Source organism: Squalius cephalus, assembly GCF_949319135.1.
Source record: "Squalius cephalus genome assembly, chromosome: 17".
Taxonomy (NCBI): Eukaryota; Metazoa; Chordata; class Actinopteri; order Cypriniformes; family Leuciscidae; genus Squalius; species Squalius cephalus.
The window spans coordinates 36,611,405-36,633,136 of NC_137138.1; the positions used below are offsets into that span (position 1 = coordinate 36,611,405).

The 21,732-nt window shown below is 49.3% G+C and overlaps 1 protein-coding gene across 1 annotated transcript in view; it reads left to right on the forward strand.

The window, feature by feature from the left end:
- The window catches only part of sar1b (secretion associated, Ras related GTPase 1B), a 25,374-nt gene extending 4,076 nt beyond the window's left edge, over positions 1-21,298 (forward strand). Inside the window, exons 2-7 of the mRNA XM_079846761.1 lie at positions 5,565-5,639; positions 10,365-10,484; positions 14,570-14,635; positions 14,802-14,905; positions 18,721-18,852; positions 20,288-21,298. Coding sequence (XP_079702887.1) covers positions 5,582-5,639; positions 10,365-10,484; positions 14,570-14,635; positions 14,802-14,905; positions 18,721-18,852; positions 20,288-20,404 — 597 coding nt within the window. The 5' untranslated portion in view covers positions 5,565-5,581 and the 3' untranslated portion in view covers positions 20,405-21,298. The remainder of the gene's footprint in view (positions 1-5,564; positions 5,640-10,364; positions 10,485-14,569; positions 14,636-14,801; positions 14,906-18,720; positions 18,853-20,287) is intronic.
- Positions 21,299-21,732: the final 434 nt, after the last annotated feature.

Sequence of the window (21,732 nt, forward strand, 5' to 3'; positions counted from 1 at the left end):
ACACTCTCATCACACACACTCTCATCACACACACTCTCATCACACACACACACACACACACACACACACACACACTCTCATCACACACACTCTCATCACACACACTCTCATCACACACACTCTCATCACACACACTCTCATCACACACACACACACACACACACACACACACACTCTCATCACACACACTCATCACACTCTCATCACACACACTCTCATCACACACACTCTCATCACACACACTCTCACACTCATCACACACACTCTCATCACACACACTCTCACTCTCATCACACACACTCTCATCACACACACTCTCATCACACACACTCTCATCACACACACTCTCATCACACACACTCTCATCACACACACTCTCATCACACACACTCATCACACACTCTCATCACACACACTCTCACACTCTCATCACACACACTCTCATCACACACACACACACACACACTCTCATCACACACACTCATCACACTCTCATCACACACACTCTCATCACACACACTCTCATCACACACACTCTCACACTCATCACACACACTCTCATCACACACACTCTCATCACACACTCATCACACACTCTCATCACACACACTCTCACACTCTCATCACACACACTCTCATCTATGAAGGTAAAACAGTAGCAAAACTCGAGAGCTTGCTAATTTGAATGTGAGAACTTGTAAAATTAATATTTGTATTTGTAAGTTGAAATTTATACTTGCAGCTCTGATGTGAAAAGCTGCATCTATCGATTTGCACACACAGACAATACTCAGAACACCTGTGTTTTGAATTCGAAGTTGCAGATTAATAGTTACAAATGTGTAAAGTGTCATTTACATAAACAAAATGACAGGCACAATTGTGTACTACACATTTATCTTTGTGCTTTAGTTCAGTTTCGTTGTACAACCACAAGTCGGCACTCACAACCTCTCATATCTGGCAGTACAACTTCAAATCCTAGCGCTTTGACTTTTGCTACTCTTTTTGCGATATGCCTGTAGCAAAACTCACTCGTGCACTTGTAAATGCAGACTTGAGAGAGCAGAGTCGGGGGCGGGGCTGGGGTCGGAATGAAGTCATTTTATTGGTCGATGCCTCACCAATGAACAACGCCAGCCACAATGCAAACATTTGTATGCATATGTATCAGCTATTTTTTAAAACGCTTGGAAAATATTTTTATGAAATATCATTAGTTTTACTGGAATAGTTTTACAGAATATGAACGCAACGCGTTTAATTGAGACAGTGGTATTAAAAGACCAAACAGGAAACACCATAAAGCACAGCCTATACAGAAATAAAATGAGCACAGAATATGAACGCAACGCGTTTAATTGTACGTTTTCCTCGAAACCCAAGAAAACGCTTAATGAGGCTTAATGGACCAACAGTTATAAAATAAAAATTAAAAACAATAAAAAAAACACATAATTTGTTACTTTATTAATAAAACACTAGGCAGCAAGTTTATTTGCACTGAACACACATTTGCTTATATATATATATAGCCTATATATATATGAAGAGTTCAGATGCTCGTATATTTAAATTCAATAATTTCACTTAAATGGCAGTGACGATTACCTATTAATTATCATTTAAGTGAAATTACTGAACTTAAATATACAAGCTTGATAAAAATGATCATTCTATAAGAAAATTTCAAATGGCATTTAGAGGCTTTTGCATCTGAACTCTTCATATATATATATATACATGTGCCAATTCCATTGCAATATGAAAATGCACCTAAATTATCTGATAAGAATGTAAAATGTATACCTTAATATGCAATGTAAGTCAATGTAAAAATGTAAATGTTTTAAATATTCACCCTAGCCTAACTGTTGGACACACAAAAACAAACAAAACATAAATAAATTATATATATATATACGTACGTGTGTGTGTGTGTGTGTGTGTGTGTGTGTCTTTTACAGTCTATGGTATATAGCCTATACCATATATATATAGGGCATATATATATATGGCATACGTCATATGTTTTACGTCATATTCTGTGCTCATCTTCTTTTCTGTAGTATGCATTAGCATGGTGTTTACTGAGTTTGATAATTTCGTTTATTTATTTTAATATCAGTCTAATGCATTAAGCCATGTTAGTGTTTCAGTGCACGCGGGTTTCGTGACATCATCGAACTCCCATTTCATTGGCTAGGTGCCAACCAATAAAACGGCTCCTTTGACCCCCCCTCCTCCCGCCCCCCCGTTCTCTCTCACCGCCTCTGAGTTTCAAGTGCACAAGTTAGTTTTGCACCTGATATATCGTGAAAAGAGTAGCAAAAGTCAAGGCGCGAAATTTGAAATTGCAGTGACAGATTTGAGAAGCTGCAAGTGCCTAATTGAGGAAGTACTGCGAATGTGAACGTAAGATTAAACGCAAAATATATATTACAAGTTTGTGTCTGTCGTTGTATTTCTGTGAATGGCATTTTACACATTTGTGTCTACTCGTCTGCAGCTTCAGATTCAGAATACAGGTTTGTGACTATTGTCTGCGAGTGCAAATTTCAACATTCAACTTCAGATTTTTATTTTACAGGTTTTCATTTGAGCTGTGAGTGTAAATGTTCATGTACAAGTACGAATATTTATTGTACAAGTTCTCAAATTCACATCTACGTGCTCTCGAGTTTTGCTACTGTTTTACCTTCACACTCATCACACACACTCTCATCACACTCTCATCACACACACTCTCATCACACACACTCATCACACACACTCATCACACTCTCATCACACACACTCATCACACTCTCATCACACACACTCTCATCACACACACTCATCACACTCTCATCACACACACTCTCATCACACACACTCATCACACTCTCATCACACACACTCATCACACACACACACACACTCTCACACTCTCATCACACACACTCATCACACTCTCACACTCTCATCACACACACTCTCATCACACACACTCATCACACTCTCATCACACACACTCTCATCACACACTCATCACACTCTCATCACACACACTCTCATCACACACACTCATCACACTCTCATCACACACACTCTCATCACACACACTCATCACACTCTCATCACACACACTCTCATCACACACACACACACACTCTCACACTCTCATCACACACACTCTCATCACACACACTCTCACACTCTCATCACACACACTCTCATCACACACACTCTCACACTCTCATCACACACACTCTCATCACACACACTCTCACACTCTCATCACACACACTCTCACTCTCATCACACACACTCTCATCACACACACTCATCACACTCTCACACTCTCATCACACACACTCTCATCACACACACTCTCACACTCTCATCACACACACTCTCATCACACACACTCTCACACTCTCATCACACACACTCTCATCACACACACTCTCACACTCTCATCACACACACTCTCACTCTCATCACACACACTCTCATCACACACACTCATCACACTCTCATCACACACACTCTCATCACACACACACACACACTCTCACACTCTCATCACACACACTCATCACACACACTCTCACACTCTCATCACACACACTCTCACACTCTCATCACACACACTCTCACACTCTCATCACACACACTCACACTCTCATCACACACACTCTCACACTCTCATCACACACACACACACACACACACACACACTCTCATCACACACACTCTCACACTCTCATCACACACACTCTCACACTCTCATCACACACACTCTCACACTCTCATCACACACACTCTCATCACACACACTCTCACACTCTCATCACACACACTCTCATCACACACACTCTCATCACACACACTCTCATCACACACACTCTCATCACACACACTCTCATCACACACACTCTCATCACACACTCTCATCACACACTCTCATCACACACTCTCATCACACACACTCTCATCACACACACTCTCATCACACTCTCATCACACACACTCATTCATCACACAATCTCTCATCACACACACACTCTCATCACACACTCTCTCATCACACACTCTCTCATCACACACTCTCTCATCACACACACACACACTCAGTCATCACACACACACTCTCATCACACACTCTCTCAAGATGATCATGATCCTACACGCGCACACACACACACACTCACACACACACAGTGACGTGTTCTGTTCATCTACACACACACACACACACACACACACACACACACAGTGACGTGTTCTGTTCATCTGCACACACACACACTCACACACACACACACACACACACAGAGCCAGCTACTCTCCCATAGTTCATGTGTTTATGATCATATCTCTCACATTCCCTCACTTCTGCTCTGGTGTGTGTGCAGATGAACAGAACACGTCACTGTGTGTGTGTGTGTGTGTGTGTGTGTGTGTGTGTGTGTGTGTGTGTGTGCAGATGAACAGAACACGTCACTGTGTGTGTGTGTGTGTGTGTGTGTGCAGATGAACAGAACACGTCACTGTGTGTGTGTGTGTGTGTGTGTGTGTGCAGGTGAACAGAACACGTCACTGTGTGTGTGTGTGTGTGTGTGTGTGTGTGTGTGTGTGTGTGTGTGCAGATGAACAGAACACGTCACTGTGTGTGTGTGTGATATTGCTGCCATGGCCACAGTCCTCATACGCTGCTTGATGCTCGTTGATATGTGCAGTTATTCTTTATGGAAACGTTTGTTTGTTCTTGATAATATTGCGTCTGTAATGATAAAGATACATATTGCTGTTAATATCTAGTGTGTGTGTGTGTGTGTGGAGTGTGTGAAGGAGGTCGTCCGAGCTGAAAGTGTGTTCAGGCCGTTAAACACACAGTGAGAACATGTTCTTTAAAGGGATAGTTCACCCAGAAATGGAGATGCTGTCAGTAATGGCTCTCCCTCATGCTGTTCCTCCGCTCATCTTCGGGACACAGATTAAGATATTGCTGAGTAACTCTGAGAGCTGATCACTCCTCCATAGGCTTCTAAGGGACTGAAACTTGCTGGCCCAGAGAAGTTATTAAAGAGATCGTTAATAGTCCAAGTGACTCCAGTGGCTCGATCTTAAGTTTATAAAGTGACGAGAATACTTTCTGTGCGCAAAACACACAAAAATAACGACTTTATTCCACTTTTCATTTCCTTCTCTCTGGGCCTCGAGTCTTTTCACGTAGTGAATCTGCGCAGCACCACACGTCACAGTCACACGCAGGCTCTCTATTGGCCGACGCTGGTCGTGTGTGTGGTGCGTGTGACGTGTGTGTAGTCAGCGGTGTTGGGTGTGGAAGGGTACTGATGTATCTCTAAATTAAATGAATGCTTTTTCAATTACTGAATTCATTGAAATAAAATTAATTCTTTGATTTGAATATTTAATATTTTGGCAATACGTCGTGGAGGTCTTAAATTCCAATCTTTATGGTCTTAAAGGTCTTAAAGGTCTTAAATGTGACTTGCTGACCCTGCAGAAGCCTGAGCTCAGCTGTAGATGATGATGTTCCTCCTGCTCTCTTCCAGATATTCCCGGCCCGGACATGTCCTTCATATTCGACTGGATCTACAGCGGTTTCAGTAGCGTTCTGCAGTTCCTCGGTGAGTTCATCAGCGTGCGTGCGTGTGTGTGTTCCTCGGTGAGTTCATCAGTGTGTGTGTGTGTGTGTTCCTCGGTGAGTTCATCAGCGTGCGTGCGTGTTTGTGTTCCTCGGTGAGTTCATCAGTGTGTGTGTGTGTGTGTTCCTCGGTGAGTTCATCAGTGTGTGTGTGTGTGTGTGTGTGTGTGTGTGTGTTCCTCATCAGCCTGTGTTTCACACTGTACACGTCACATACGCTCTCGAGATCGTTTCCCCATCAGAGTCTGAGTGAAGCCGGCTGTTCAGCAACACCTGTAATAGTGTGTGTGTGTGTAGTGTTTAATCTGGAGATGTGTGCAGTGTGTCCCCTAGGGGTGTGTTGCGGAGTGTGTGTGTTATCATACCCTTCAGAATCGGAGTAGTAATGCTCTCGGCCAGACCTGTTTCACAACATAACATTTTACTCATCAGAAAGCATGTCTGATTCACTGAGAGCATGAAGCTTGTACAGTATTTAAAACAGATGAAGTTCATGCATTCGCGTCCTCATGTAGGCAAACAGCGCGAGCGTCACACGTGCTTCAGTGTGTGTGTGTGTGTGTGTGTGTGTGTGTGTGTGGCGTTCCGATCGGCTCTTTATGTGTTTTGTACTGATCAAGCGTGACGGGACGCGTCTCTCACAGCAGACAGGAGGAGCTCAAGGTAGAGCACGGCTATAGAGCACATGCAGTAGCAGAGTCCACTAAACTAATGAGTGCAAAAAACTTTTAAGGCAATAGAAATTAAACATACAATAAATGATTAAAAATAAATAGAAATAAATAACATGAAACAACAAAAAACAGTTTTCTGTCATCTTCAGGACATCAGGAGGCTTATAATCAGACATGATGGTTTAACGACAGCAGTGTTAGCGCATTAGCAGAGTCGTAACTGTAAATCGGCACAGAAGAGCCTCAGCTCGGGCTCAGCATCACTGACTTTACATTACTGGAGCTGAAGCTGAGCAGTCTGTGGTCCGTCTCTTCTGGAGACCCAGATCAACAACAGGACGTGCTTTACTGTCGTCTTCTCTCCAGGAGTAGATGCTCAGGAGCTCAGCTCTCAGGGTAGCCTTTTATTTAATTAATTATCTCCTCGCAAATTCAATTATTTACATTATTTATTTAGTGAAATATGGATTTAGGTAATAATGTATTTATTTGTATTTTTTTTTATTTGCATATCTATTTATGTAGTTATAATTTTGTGGACTTATTTATTTATTCATTCATTTGTGTAGTTTATTTATTGCTTTCACACGTGTCTCGTCCTCTGTTACAGAAATAACATTACAATTCATAAGCGCAGGGTAGCCTAACTCAACATGTCAGTGAAGCACCAGGAGCCGGGGCTGTGTTAGACTGGTGTGGGTCCTCCTGTCTGATGGGGGTGTAAGAGACTCTAATCTGTGACAGCCAATCAGAACAGCTCTTCTGCGTGACGAGGTCATCTGATGCGTCTCTGTTATTAATGCGCTGCACACCGCTGTGATCTGGGTAAAGGAGCCGCTCACTCCAGAACTAGCATTCACTCTCCCCCTCCTCATCCCAGATGTTCATGTCTTTCTGTCTTCAGTGGAAAAGAAATGAAGGTTTTTGAGGAAAACACTCCAGGATGTTCCTCCATATAGTGTCTTCAATGGGGTCCAGCGGGTCGAAGGTCCAGATGTGAGTTTCAGTGCAGCTTCTTTAGCCCTCTCCGGACGGGACAGGTGTAGCACGGAGAGGAGGGGTACAGTAACTACCTGAGCTTCTCAGGCCCGTCTGACTGTGCATCTCAGAGATCATCACGGGTAATGTCAGTAAAGATTACGGCTAGTGTTACTGAGATCTCTTATCCCGTGCCAAAGGGCCATTAATATCACAGACGTCCTGTGGTAAAGTACTCCAGCTACCCTGGTAAAGCTAACCCGTCCGGATAGGGCTCAAGAAGCTGCACTGAGACTCACATCTGGACCTTCGACCCGTAAGAATTGATAAATTAGGAAATGCCGGACAGTCTGTTTCGGGGTGACCAGGCCCTGAGAGGACAAGAGGACCTCTCTGGAGATCACCATTTGAACTGGCCCTCGTGCACCATCGAGACGGAAGTCTCACCCCCGAGTCATCTAATCTACATCTCGTTCCCTCTCCCCTCACCCCTGTCTCTCATGCTCAGATGATCACCTGAACTCACCCAAGAAAATGTATAGTTTAATGTGAATGTTTATCACAGAGTATTTTCATGTTTGGTATCGTTTAAAATGTCACAGTGCGACTGGTACAATTCTCTCATCTCAGAATAAGTAAAACACAAGGTAATAAGGTTTTAAGAGTTTATGGATAGCTGACTTACTAGGGAAGGTGGTCTCTCAAGACAAATGGTCACTCACCCCCCCAAGAGGTGCTACCTCTGAATGCGAATTTCTTTTGTTAGCACATGTTTCCATGTGAAAGAGGTCTGACTATATAAGGAAACGCAGCAGGGAGATCGAGGCCTCTTCTGCACTTCAGATCGGCCCGTGAGGCTGAGAGGGAGAGAGAGAGAGCGATCTCTTAGCCTCACGTATCTCTTAAAGTTGGGTTTGCATCTTCTCTGAATTCCAGAGCATTTGATGTTTTGTATCAATTATCTTTGAATTGATTATGAAACTGGCATGATGCATTTACCTGACATAATAAATTGTTACATTTGATTATTCTAACTGACTTTGATATTATTTCCATTGAAGAGTTAAACTGAATAGTCAAACATTCACTCATGATTAATGATCCACAGATATCATTAAAACCTTTCATTTATGGAGTCAGATGAAGTAACGAGTAAATATATATGATTAATGTATTACAAATTTAACCAACCAATACTTTGCATGAGTGAGGACAGAACACGTGATAACCTTCCCCTGTGTATTGGCGAACCGAGATTGGACCAATATAGCGGGCCTTACAAACCCGCTGGACCCCACTGAAGACACTATATGGAGGAACATCCTGGAGTGTTCTCCTCAGAAACCTGCATTTCTTCTCCACTGAAGAAAGAGAGACATGAACATCTGGGATGAGGAGGGGGAGAGTCAATCATCAGGAAATGTTAATTCTGTTAATCAAATGTATTTTATTAAAGCATATGATTTGACATACAATTCACTTGTACATTCTGAGAGCTTTTTTTTAACTATTTCAAAATAAAACAACAAAGACAATAAAAATAAAAACAAACAGTAAGCTTAAAGTGGTATATTCAGAAGGCAAAACAAAACAAAAGTAACAAAAGTAAGAGTAAAAAAAAAAAAAACACTGACCACAATCACCCACACTATCCCAACCCCCTATCCACCCGACTAACCCCTCCCCATTTATCTCCACCCTTCCCCGGAGAGACCTTCACTCAAAAACCATTACCATTGTCCTATATTGTGTGCTAGGATGCGGACTGTTGTACTGGATTTGTAGTTTTTAGGTATGATATGAGGGGTTTCCATGTTTTATTGAATAAGTTGAGCCTGTTTCTCAGTGTATATCTTATCCGTTCTAAATGAAGTGTGTTAGTTAAATCCTCTAACCACATCTTAGAGGTAGGTATGGTTGCACTCTTCCATAAGATGAGGATTAATCTCTTTGCTATTATGAAGCAATAAGAGATAAAACGCTGTTGTGCCACACTTAGTTTTCTGAAGGTCTCCGATATTCCAAGAATGATAAACAGGGGGTCAGGTTCGATTGAAGTATTTATGACCTCAGACATAACGTTACATATATCAATCCAGAATAATTGAACCCTTGGGCATAAAACAAAACTATGGAGAAGTGTTGCTACGGAAGAGTGACACTTATCACACATGGGTGACACTTCTGGGTATATGTTATGTAGTTTCTCTTTTGAATAATGAAGTCTATGTATGATATTAAATTGGACAAGACAGTGTCTTGTGTTAACTGAACAATTATGTATGTTTTCAAGACTTTCTTTCCATAAATCATCTGGAATAGATTCACCAAATTCCTCTTCCCACTTTCTTTTATACTTTTCAGTTGACGGGGAGCTTATTAGTAAGAGATTGTTATAGACACAGGATATATTTTTACTTTCGTTAAGAGACAATTTCAGACAATCATCTATTTTAGATTGTGGTTCAGTCTCAAATTGTCTCGAGTATTTCCGAACGTAGGCCCTAACTTGAAGGTAACGAAAGAAATTGTTTTTCCCCAGCTCATGCTTCCTCTGTAGTTGCGTGAATGAAGCAAAGACGCCTCCTACGTATAAATCACCAATACAGTGGACACCCCTCTCACTCCATGTAGAAAAGGCTCCATCCAGACTGGAGGGGGCAAATGTGGGATTTCTATTGATGGGTAACAAAAGAGAGATTGGTTTAAGATTAAAGGTGGTCTTGATTTGTTTCCAGATACGAATCATGCTATGAATGATGGGGTTGTTATTATACAGGGACTTATTAACTGCGACTGGAGCTAGTAGGACTTCGGCCATGGAATATGGGTAGGAAATGTTAATTCTGGAGTGAACGACTCCTTTAATGGTGCTTACTAATTGCAAGTATCTGCCTAAAACTATTTAAGTATGTTAGGACAGGATTGCTTCACGTTGCCGGGAAGGAAGTGTGTGAACGGACTGAAGCTGATGCTAGTTTGAGCACTGGCTTGTTGAGCTTCTCCTCGCTGTGGAACAGAACACACATCCGCTAAACTGATCATCTCTGTTCCAGGGCTGTACAAGAAGTCTGGGAAGTTAGTGTTCCTCGGCCTGGACAATGCTGGCAAGACCACACTACTGCACATGCTCAAAGACGACCGCCTGGGCCAGCACGTGCCCACCCTACACCCCAGTGAGTGAACACTTCACACACACTACACCCTACACCCCAGTGAGTGAACACTACACACACACACACACACACACTACTGCACATGCTCAAAGACGACCGCCTGGGCCAGCACGTGCCCACCCTACACCCCAGTGAGTGAACACTACACACACACTACACCCTACACCCCAGTGAGTGAACACTACACACACACACACACACACACTACTGCACATGCTCAAAGACGACCGCCTGGGCCAGCACGTGCCCACCCTACACCCCAGTGAGTGAACGCTACACTACACACCCTACACCCCAGTGAGTGAACACTACACACACCCTACACCCCAGTGAGTGAACACTACACACACACACACACACTACTGCACATGCTCAAAGACGACCGGCTGGGGCAGCACGTGCCCACCCTACACCCCAGTGAGTGAACACTACACACACACCCTACACCCCAGTGAGTGAACACTACACACACCCTACACCCCAGTGAGTGAACACTACACACACACACACACACTACTGCACATGCTCAAAGACGACCGCCTGGGCCAGCACGTGCCCACCCTACACCCCAGTGAGTGAACACTACACTACACACCCTACACCCCAGTGAGTGAACACTACACACACCCTACACCCCAGTGAGTGAACACTACACACACACACACACACTACTGCACATGCTCAAAGACGACCGCCTGGGCCAGCACGTGCCCACCCTACACCCCAGTGAGTGAACACTTCACACACACTACACCCTACACCCCAGTGAGTGAACACTACACACACACACACACACACACTACTGCACATGCTCAAAGACGACCGCCTGGGCCAGCACGTGCCCACCCTACACCCCAGTGAGTGAACACTACACACACACTACACCCTACACCCCAGTGAGTGAACACTACACACACACACACACACACACTACTGCACATGCTCAAAGACGACCGCCTGGGCCAGCACGTGCCCACCCTACACCCCAGTGAGTGAACGCTACACTACACACCCTACACCCCAGTGAGTGAACACTACACACACCCTACACCCCAGTGAGTGAACACTACACACACACACACACACTACTGCACATGCTCAAAGACGACCGGCTGGGGCAGCACGTGCCCACCCTACACCCCAGTGAGTGAACACTACACACACACCCTACACCCCAGTGAGTGAACACTACACACACCCTACACCCCAGTGAGTGAACACTACACACACACACACACACTACTGCACATGCTCAAAGACGACCGCCTGGGCCAGCACGTGCCCACCCTACACCCCAGTGAGTGAACACTACACTACACACCCTACACCCCAGTGAGTGAACACTACACACACCCTACACCCCAGTGAGTGAACACTACACACACACACACACACTACTGCACATGCTCAAAGACGACCGGCTGGGCCAGCACGTGCCCACCCTACACCCCAGTGAGTGAACACTACACTACACACCCTACACCCCAGTGAGTGAACACTACACACACCCTACACCCCAGTGAGTGAACACTACACACACACACACACTACTGCACATGCTCAAAGACGACCGGCTGGGCCAGCACGTGCCCACCCTACACCCCAGTGAGTGAACACTACACTACACACCCTACACCCCAGTGAGTGAACACTACACACACCCTACACCCCAGTGAGTGAACACTACACACACACACACACACTACTGCACATGCTCAAAGACGACCGGCTGGGGCAGCACGTGCCCACCCTACACCCCAGTGAGTGAACACTACACTACACACCCTACACCCCAGTGAGTGAACACTACACACACACCCTACACCCCAGTGAGTGAACACTACACACACACACACCCTACACCCCAGTGAGTGAACACTACACACACACACACACACACTACACCCCAGTGAGTGAACACTACACACACACCCTACACCCCAGTGAGTGAACACTACACACACACACCCTACACCCCAGTGACTGAACACTACACACACACACACACTACTGCACATGCTCAAAGACGACCGGCTGGGCCAGCACGTGCCCACCCTACACCCCAGTGAGTGAACACTACACACACACACACACACACACACACACACACACACTACTGCACATGCTCAAAGACAACCGCCTGGGGCAGCACGTGCCCACCCTACACCCCAGTGAGTGAACACTACACACACCCTACACCCCAGTGAGTGAACACTACACACACCCTACACCCCAGTGAGTGAACACTACACACACACCCTACACCCCAGTGAGTGAACACTACACACACACCCTACACCCCAGTGAGTGAACACTACACACACACACACACACACACACACTACTGCACATGCTCAAAGACGACCGGCTGGGCCAGCACGTGCCCACCCTACACCCCAGTGAGTGAACACTACACACACACACACACACACACACACACACTACTGCACATGCTCAAAGACGACCGGCTGGGCCAGCACGTGCCCACCCTACACCCCAGTGAGTGAACACTACACACACCCTACACCCCAGTGAGTGAACACTACACACTACACACTACACACACTACACCCCAGTGAGTGAACACTACACACACACACACACACACACACACACACTACTGCACATGCTCAAAGACGACCGCCTGGGGCAGCACGTGCCCACCCTACACCCCAGTGAGTGAACACTACACACACCCTACACCCCAGTGAGTGAACACTACACACACACCCTACACCCCAGTGAGTGAACACTACACTACACACACACACACTACACCCCAGTGAGTGAACACTACACACACACACACACACACACACACACACACACTACACCCCAGTGAGTGAACACTACACACACACACACACACACACACACACACACACACACACACACACCCTGCACCCCAGTGAGTGAACACTACATACACACACCCTGCACCCCAGTGAGTGAACACTACACACACACACACTACACCCCAGTGAGTGAACACTACACACACACACACACACCCTACACCCCAGTGAGTGAACACTACACACACACACACACACACACACACACACACACACACACACACACACTACACCCCAGTGAGTGAACACTACACACACACACACACACACACACACACACACACACACACACTACACCCCAGTGAGTGAACACTACACACACACACCCTGCACCCCAGTGAGTGAACACTACACACACACACTACACCCCAGTGAGTGAACACTACACACACACACACACACCCTGCACCCCAGTGAGTGAACACTACACACACACACTACATCCCAGTGAGTGAACACTACACACACACACACACCCTGCACCCCAGTAAGTGAACACTACACACACACACTACATCCCAGTGAGTGAACACTACACACACACACACACACACACACACACACACACACACCCTGCACCCCAGTAAGTGAACACTACACACACACACTACATCCCAGTGAGTGAACACTACACACACACACACACACACACACCTCAGACAGCATCAGATCACCACACCAGTTCTCTCTCACTGCTGATTACGCTTCGATGGGCAAATACACACGCAGTTGTCAAAGCTACCGTCTTGGCTTGAGTAAATGTGTGTATCAGAGTATTAGACCAGTGCATTGGCTCTTAAAGTGACAGCAGCCTGAGAGTCACTGACCCCTGACCCCTGACCCACAGAGGAGCTCTGTCCCCGCTCTGACTGAAGAACTCCTGCCGCTCTGAGAGGAGCCGGTCTTCATAGGGATTTCATTACCCTTTTTTTCTGTGCTGGGAAACGATTAATTGCGATCAATCGCATCCAAATTAAAAGTTTGTGTTTACATAATATGTGTGTGTGCTCTGTATACTTATTTTGTATATATAAATACACACACTCAGAAATGATATGGAGTCTGAATAATCTTGTGTTTGACTGTATACTGAAATATCTTTGTGACAGTGCAGTGTGTAATCCAGACCGAGCCTTCTGTTCTCAGTGTTAGGCAGGGCAGTGTGTGTGTGTGTGTGTGTTTACTGCAGTGATTTCAGTCAGATCTGATGTGTGTGTGTGTTTCCCTCAGCCTCAGAGGAGTTGACGATCGCTGGCATGACCTTCACTACCTTTGACCTGGGTGGCCACGCTCAGGGTGAGTAGTGTGTGTGTATCAGACCCTCTGAGCTCACTGATGTGTGTGTGTGTATCAGACCCTCTGAACTCACTGGTGTGTGTGTGTGTGTGTGTGTGTGTGTGTGTGTGTGTGTGTGTGTGTGTGTGTGTGTGTGTGTGTGTGTGTGTGTGTGTGTTCTCTACAGCTCGGCGCGTGTGGAAGAACTACCTCCCAGCCATTAACGGCATCGTGTTCCTGGTGGACTGCATAGACCACGGCAGACTGGCCGAGTCCAAGACAGAGCTAGACGTGAGCTGATTCATGAATAATTGTTTAAAAAGTGAATTTATTTTAATAATTTTTTTTTTTACAATATTGTTATCCACATCCTGTCCAGTGTTGTCCTCCAGTCACTGCGCAGCTTAAAGCAGTGCACACTAATGTAGAGGATGTAGGCGATGTCCATTCAAACACTGTGCAGAATACAGGGGTCAGATATAAACTGAACAATGTAAAACAGGGGGTTAAACTAAGGGTTCAAATTTAAACTGCGCAGCAACTGTTCAAATCAATCTAAACCCACAGCCAATCAGAGCAGTGTGTGTCAGAGCATGTGAGCGGAGTGTAGCGGTGAGAATCTCAGCTCATCGCTCAGGGAACGGTTCACCCCTCCACCCCCCGCTCGCTCCACTCACCACGCCCCCCGCTCGCTCCACTCACCACGCCCCCCCGCTCGCTCCACTCACCACGCCCCCCGCTCGCTCCACTCACCTCGCCCCCCGCTCGCTCCACTCACCACGCCCCCCGCTCGCTCCACTCACCACGCCCCCCCGCTCGCTCCACTCACCACGCCCCCCGCTCGCTCCACTCACCTCGCCCCCCGCTCGCTCCACTCACCACGCCCCCCGCTCGCTCCACTCACCACGCCCCCCGCTCCACTCACCTCGCCCCCCGCTCGCTCCACTCACCACGCCCCCCGCTCGCTCCACTCACCTCGCCCCCCGCTCGCTCCACTCACCACGCCCCCCGCTCCACTCACCTCGCCCCCCGCTCGCTCCACTCACCACGCCCCCCGCTCGCTCCACTCACCACGCCCCCCGCTCCACTCACCTCGCCCCCCGCTCGCTCCACTCACCTCGCCCCCCGCTCGCTCCACTCACCTCGCCCCCCGCTCGCTCCACTCACCTCGCCCCCCGCTCCACTCACCTCGCCCCCCGCTCGCTCCACTCACCACGCCCCCCGCTCGCTCCACTCACCACGCCCCCCGCTCGCTCCACTCACCTCGCCCCCCGCTCGCTCCACTCACCTCGCCCCCCGCTCGCTCCACTCACCACGCCCCCCGCTCGCTCCACTCACCACGCCCCCCGCTCGCTCCACTCACCTCGCCCCCCGCTCGCTCCACTCACCACGCCCCCCGCTCGCTCCACTCACCACGCCCCCCGCTCGCTCCACTCACCACGCCCCCCGCTCGCTCCACTCACCTCGCCCCCCGCTCGCTCCACTCACCACGCCCCCCGCTCGCTCCACTCACCTCGCCCCCCGCTCGCTCCACTCACCACGCCCCCCGCTCGCTCCACTCACCTCGCCCCCCGCTCGCTCCACTCACCTCGCCCCACGCTCGCTCCACTCACCTCGCCCCCCGCTCGCTCCACTCACCTCGCCCCCCGCTCGCTCCACTCACCTCGCCCCCCGCTCGCTCCACTCACCTCGCCCCACGCTCGCTCCACTCACCTCGCCCCCCGCTCGCTCCACTCACCACGCCCCCCGCTCGCTCCACTCACCACGCCCCCCGCTCGCTCCACTCACCACGCCCCCCGCTCGCTCCACTCACCTCGCCCCCCGCTCGCTCCACTCACCGCTCCACTCACCTCGCCCCCCGCTCGCTCCACTCACCTCGCCCCACGCTCGCTCCACTCACCTCGCCCCCCGCTCGCTCCACTCACCTCGCCCCCCGCTCGCTCCACTCACCTCGCCCCCCGCTCGCTCCACTCACCTCGCCCCACGCTCGCTCCACTCACCTCGCCCCCCGCTCGCTCCACTCACCACGCCCCCCGCTCGCTCCACTCACCTCGCCCCCCGCTCGCTCCACTCACCTCGCCCCCCGCTCGCTCCACTCACCTCGCCCCCCGCTCGCTCCACTCACCACGCCCCCCGCTCGCTCCACTCACCTCGCCCCCCGCTCGCTCCACTCACCTCGCCCCCCGCTCGCTCCACTCACCTCGCCCCACGCTCGCTCCACTCACCTCGCCCCACGCTCGCTCCACTCACCTCGCCCCCCGCTCGCTCCACTCACCTCGCCCCCCGCTCGCTCCACTCACCTCGCCCCCCGCTCGCTCCACTCACCTCGCCCCACGCTCGCTCCACTCACCTCGCCCCCCGCTCGCTCCACTCACCACGCCCCCCGCTCGCTCCACTCACCACGCCCCCCGCTCGCTCCACTCACCTCGCCCCCCGCTCGCTCCACTCACCACGCCCCCCGCTCCACTCACCTCGCCCCCCGCTCGCTCCACTCACCACGCCCCCCGCTCGCTCCACTCACCACGCCCCCCGCTCCACTCACCTCGCCCCCCGCTCGCTCCACTCACCTCGCCCCCCGCTCGCTCCACTCACCTCGCCCCCCGCTCGCTCCACTCACCTCGCCCCCCGCTCCACTCACCTCGCCCCCCGCTCGCTCCACTCACCACGCCCCCCGCTCGCTCCACTCACCACGCCCCCCGCTCGCTCCACTCACCTCGCCCCCCGCTCGCTCCACTCACCTCGCCCCCCGCTCGCTCCACTCACCACACCCCCCGCTCGCTCCACTCACCACGCCCCCCGCTCGCTCCACTCACCTCGCCCCCCGCTCGCTCCACTCACCACGCCCCCCGCTCGCTCCACTCACCACGCCCCCCGCTCGCTCCACTCACCACGCCCCCCGCTCGCTCCACTCACCTCGCCCCCCGCTCGCTCCACTCACCACGCCCCCCGCTCGCTCCACTCACCACGCCCCCCGCTCGCTCCACTCACCTCGCCCCCCGCTCGCTCCACTCACCGCTCCACTCACCTCGCCCCCCGCTCGCTCCACTCACCTCGCCCCACGCTCGCTCCACTCACCTCGCCCCCCGCTCGCTCCACTCACCTCGCCCCCCGCTCGCTCCACTCACCTCGCCCCCCGCTCGCTCCACTCACCTCGCCCCACGCTCGCTCCACTCACCTCGCCCCCCGCTCGCTCCACTCACCACGCCCCCCGCTCGCTCCACTCACCTCGCCCCCCGCTCGCTCCACTCACCTCGCCCCCCGCTCGCTCCACTCACCTCGCCCCACGCTCGCTCCACTCACCTCGCCCCCCGCTCGCTCCACTCACCTCGCCCCCCGCTCGCTCCACTCACCTCGCCCCCCGCTCGCTCCACTCACCTCGCCCCCCGCTCGCTCCACTCACCTCGCCCCCCGCTCGCTCCACTCACCTCGCCCCACGCTCGCTCCACTCACCTCGCCCCCCGCTCGCTCCACTCACCTCGCCCCCGGCTCGCTCCACTCACCTCGCCCCACGCTCGCTCCACTCACCTCGCCCCCCGCTCGCTCCACTCACCTCGCCCCCCGCTCGCTCCACTCACCTCGCCCCCCGCTATCACTTTTAGCGCAGACCACAGCCTTACCTCCTAAAGAACTAATGAGCAACAACAACATTTTGCAAATAGAAATGTTTTATTTCAAATTACAGGCCTATGTAAGAAGGAATAATATAGCCTACACAAAAGTCCTGTAAAATTAAACGAATAAATGGGCCTAATAATATAAATAAAAATTATTTAAACAAAAATATCCATAAAAGTTTTAAAAGTAAATTAACTTTTAGGCCACAATTTTGATAAGTTAACTTTTGCGCAACGCGCAGGATTAAAATTTAATTTAAAATTTAGAGTCGTGGCGTGTCGCTGCTAGGACAGACTCTGACTAACATGAGGAGAGCTCAGGGAGAGCAGGATCCTCTGCTGTGGGACTCAGACACCATCTGATCTCTCTCTCTGTCGGTGTATTACTGCAGACACACACACACACGCTCGCTGAGTCCTGAGCTGGTGTGTGGAGGGTCTGCTGTGTTTAACGCACGTGTGTGTGTGTGTGTGTGTTGGGCTCAATAACAGGCACTCATGACAGACGAGACCATCGGGAACGTGCCCATCCTGATCCTCGGCAACAAGATCGACAAGCCCGAGGCCATCAGCGAGGAGAAGCTGCGCGAGATCTTCGGCCTGTACGGGCAGACCACAGGCAAGGTACAGTCTCACACACTCACACACACACACACTCACTCACTAACTCACTCACTCACTCACTCCTCCTCATCCGCACTCCTCCACTGATCAGTGTGTTGAATCCGCCACTGTATCAGCTGTGTGTGTGTGCGTGACGGACTCAGAGACGCTGATGGAGATGAGGAGCTCATGTCTGAGGCTGTTCCTGCAGATGTGTGCCTGTCGCTTTAAAGGCTTGAGCTGGTTAAAGCAGGATGGACTCTGATTGGCTGTCAGTGTTTTTATCTGTCATTCGCTCAGTCCGATATTACTGTATGGTTATCATTATAGTTGTGCTGTGGACTCGGCTCTCCTAATACCCTCAGCAGGATCACCCATGTGACCAAACACACGACACCATCTCAATCCCACAATCCCTCGCCACTGCAGTCTGTGGTGTCTGGGCATTACACTGATCACGTGTGCTGAGAAGCGCATGAGAATAAGACGTTTCATTGATAATGCACTTTTCACTCCCAGGAGCTTTAACACATCCTCATTCACGGGAATAGCGGAGCTCCTGTTCCGAGATGACGACTGTAGGTCAGGAAGTGGTCACTTAGTGGCTTTAGTCACGAGGTGGCGCTACTGAGCCTGTTCCTCAGCTCTGCCCATGTCCAGTGTGTCTCACTCTGTGTGCTGTAATGCAGTGCTGGGACTGGACAGAGCGAGTGGTGCTGAGAAGACACCGATGTGTCCAGCTTTCATTCGTTTCATTTGACCGGGAAATATATGTTCATCAGAGGACTTCTGTTGCACTCGAACCACGAATACACACACACAAAATAATGGATTCGAGGAGTTTTGTGGTTGAAATTTAAAATCGTGGCACGTCCTTCCCCCTCGGCTAGATCTGACCCCTGAGGAATGTGAGGAATGCTTCAGTACACATAGAAAACCTAAACATGCTCAACATTCTAACTAAAAATGCTAAAACTTTACAAAAAAAAACAGATTTTATAATGTGTACATGTGTATCTGAACGCACACTGAGGAGGAACAGCTCATAGAGCCATAAGCCCATCTAGAGCCAGGAAATATCATCTGATATTATTAATATCCACAAGAGGTCGACAAAGACACTCAATGTCAGGGTTATGAAAATAGGTTATGCATGAAATTGTGAGTTAATTTGAATTTAAGTTGAAAGAATGTGAGAAATGTGCTTTTATTTATTTATTTATTTATTTATTTATTTATTTAGTCATTTAAAGCTAAATAAAATAATAAAATAAAACAATCTCCCAAAAAATTGCATTAAAAAATATCAAAATGAAATAAAATAAGCTTTCTTGACAAAAAAATGAAGTATGATTTTCAGGTGATTTTGACCCACGAAATGAGAAAGATGAGGATTGATGATAAAGGTCCTGATCTCTGTGTGTGTGTGTGTGTGTGTGTGTGTGTGTCTCCGCAGGGCACCATCGCAGTGAAGGATCTGAACACGCGGCCCCTGGAGGTCTTCATGTGCAGTGTGTTGAAGAGACAGGGCTACGGAGAGGGCTTCCGCTGGCTCTCTCAGTACATCGACTAGAGGAGCACACACACACACACACACACACGCACACACACACACACACACACACACACACTGCTTTCTCACATTCCTTCTTACCCAAATCAGAAACTGCAGTGATTCTGCACATGGACTCGATTCACAGCAACGCGTCAGCTCTCTCGACTCTGATTGGATGTTTCCTCCGCCGGTCTCCTGTTCATCAGTAAATGATTCTTCACGTGTCCTCGCATACACAGGAAGTGCTCTGACCTCTCCTGCGTGTCACTTCCTGTGGGTCGAGGCTTTGAGATGAAGTGGTGGCTGCTGACCCGCAGTCCGCTGATGTGGCCGTCTTCAGCATATCTGTCTGTTCTCCCCCGGGTCCTCCTCCACACCGCTGACCGACTGACCGTAGATGTTGTGTTAATGTGAGACGGGGAAGCTGTGTGACATCACTCACACACACGATTATGCTAATGTCGAGTAACACACACACGTCTAACAGAGCTTGCCTTGATCAGAAGCGTCGAGGACAGCTATTAATCGGTGACATGGACAAATGTAATTTATGTAAATGCCGTATATGGTTTTTTAAAGCTGTCCTTGAATAGCTCTTAATTTGATGATGAAACGTTATGCATGCCTTGTTCATGATGATTATTAATCATTTCTGTTAGTGTTTTTTTAAGGAAACACCAATAACATAGTGTAAAGCATCCAGATGCCCCGGGCTGTGTGTGTGGAGTCGCGGTGGAATGGCACACACATGCGTTTACTCTGTGCTGTCCCAGCATGCACCACTGCCATTCCCCCGCTCCATCTGTGACGGATCAGCTGTTTCCATCAGAACCTGTAATAAATGTTTGCAGTTAAAGCCAGACATGTTGAGTTCACTTCTTCTGCTGGATGGAATAAATCATTTGGATGTCAGTTTTTGGTCGTCTTTACACACACACACACACACACACACACACACACAGACACAGACACAGACACACACACACACACACACACACACACACACACACACACACACACACACACACACACACACACACACAGACAGACAGACAGACAGACAGACAGACAGACAGAAGAGGACCTGCACACACGAGGCTCTCCTGCAGTAAAACACCAGTGAATACACACATCTCTGAGACGAGCATCACATGACTGACCTCAGTGCCGCTGTTAGGATCAACTACTAATGCTTTTAATACTTGCTTTTCGTTTCAGTGTATCTTTCATATATCAGTAGTTTGTATGCTAGAGTTAGGGTATGTAAGTAGTTAGTATGCTAGCGTTAGAGTAGTGTGTATGCTAGAGTTAGGGTGAGTAGTGTGTATGCTAAAGGTAGGGTATGT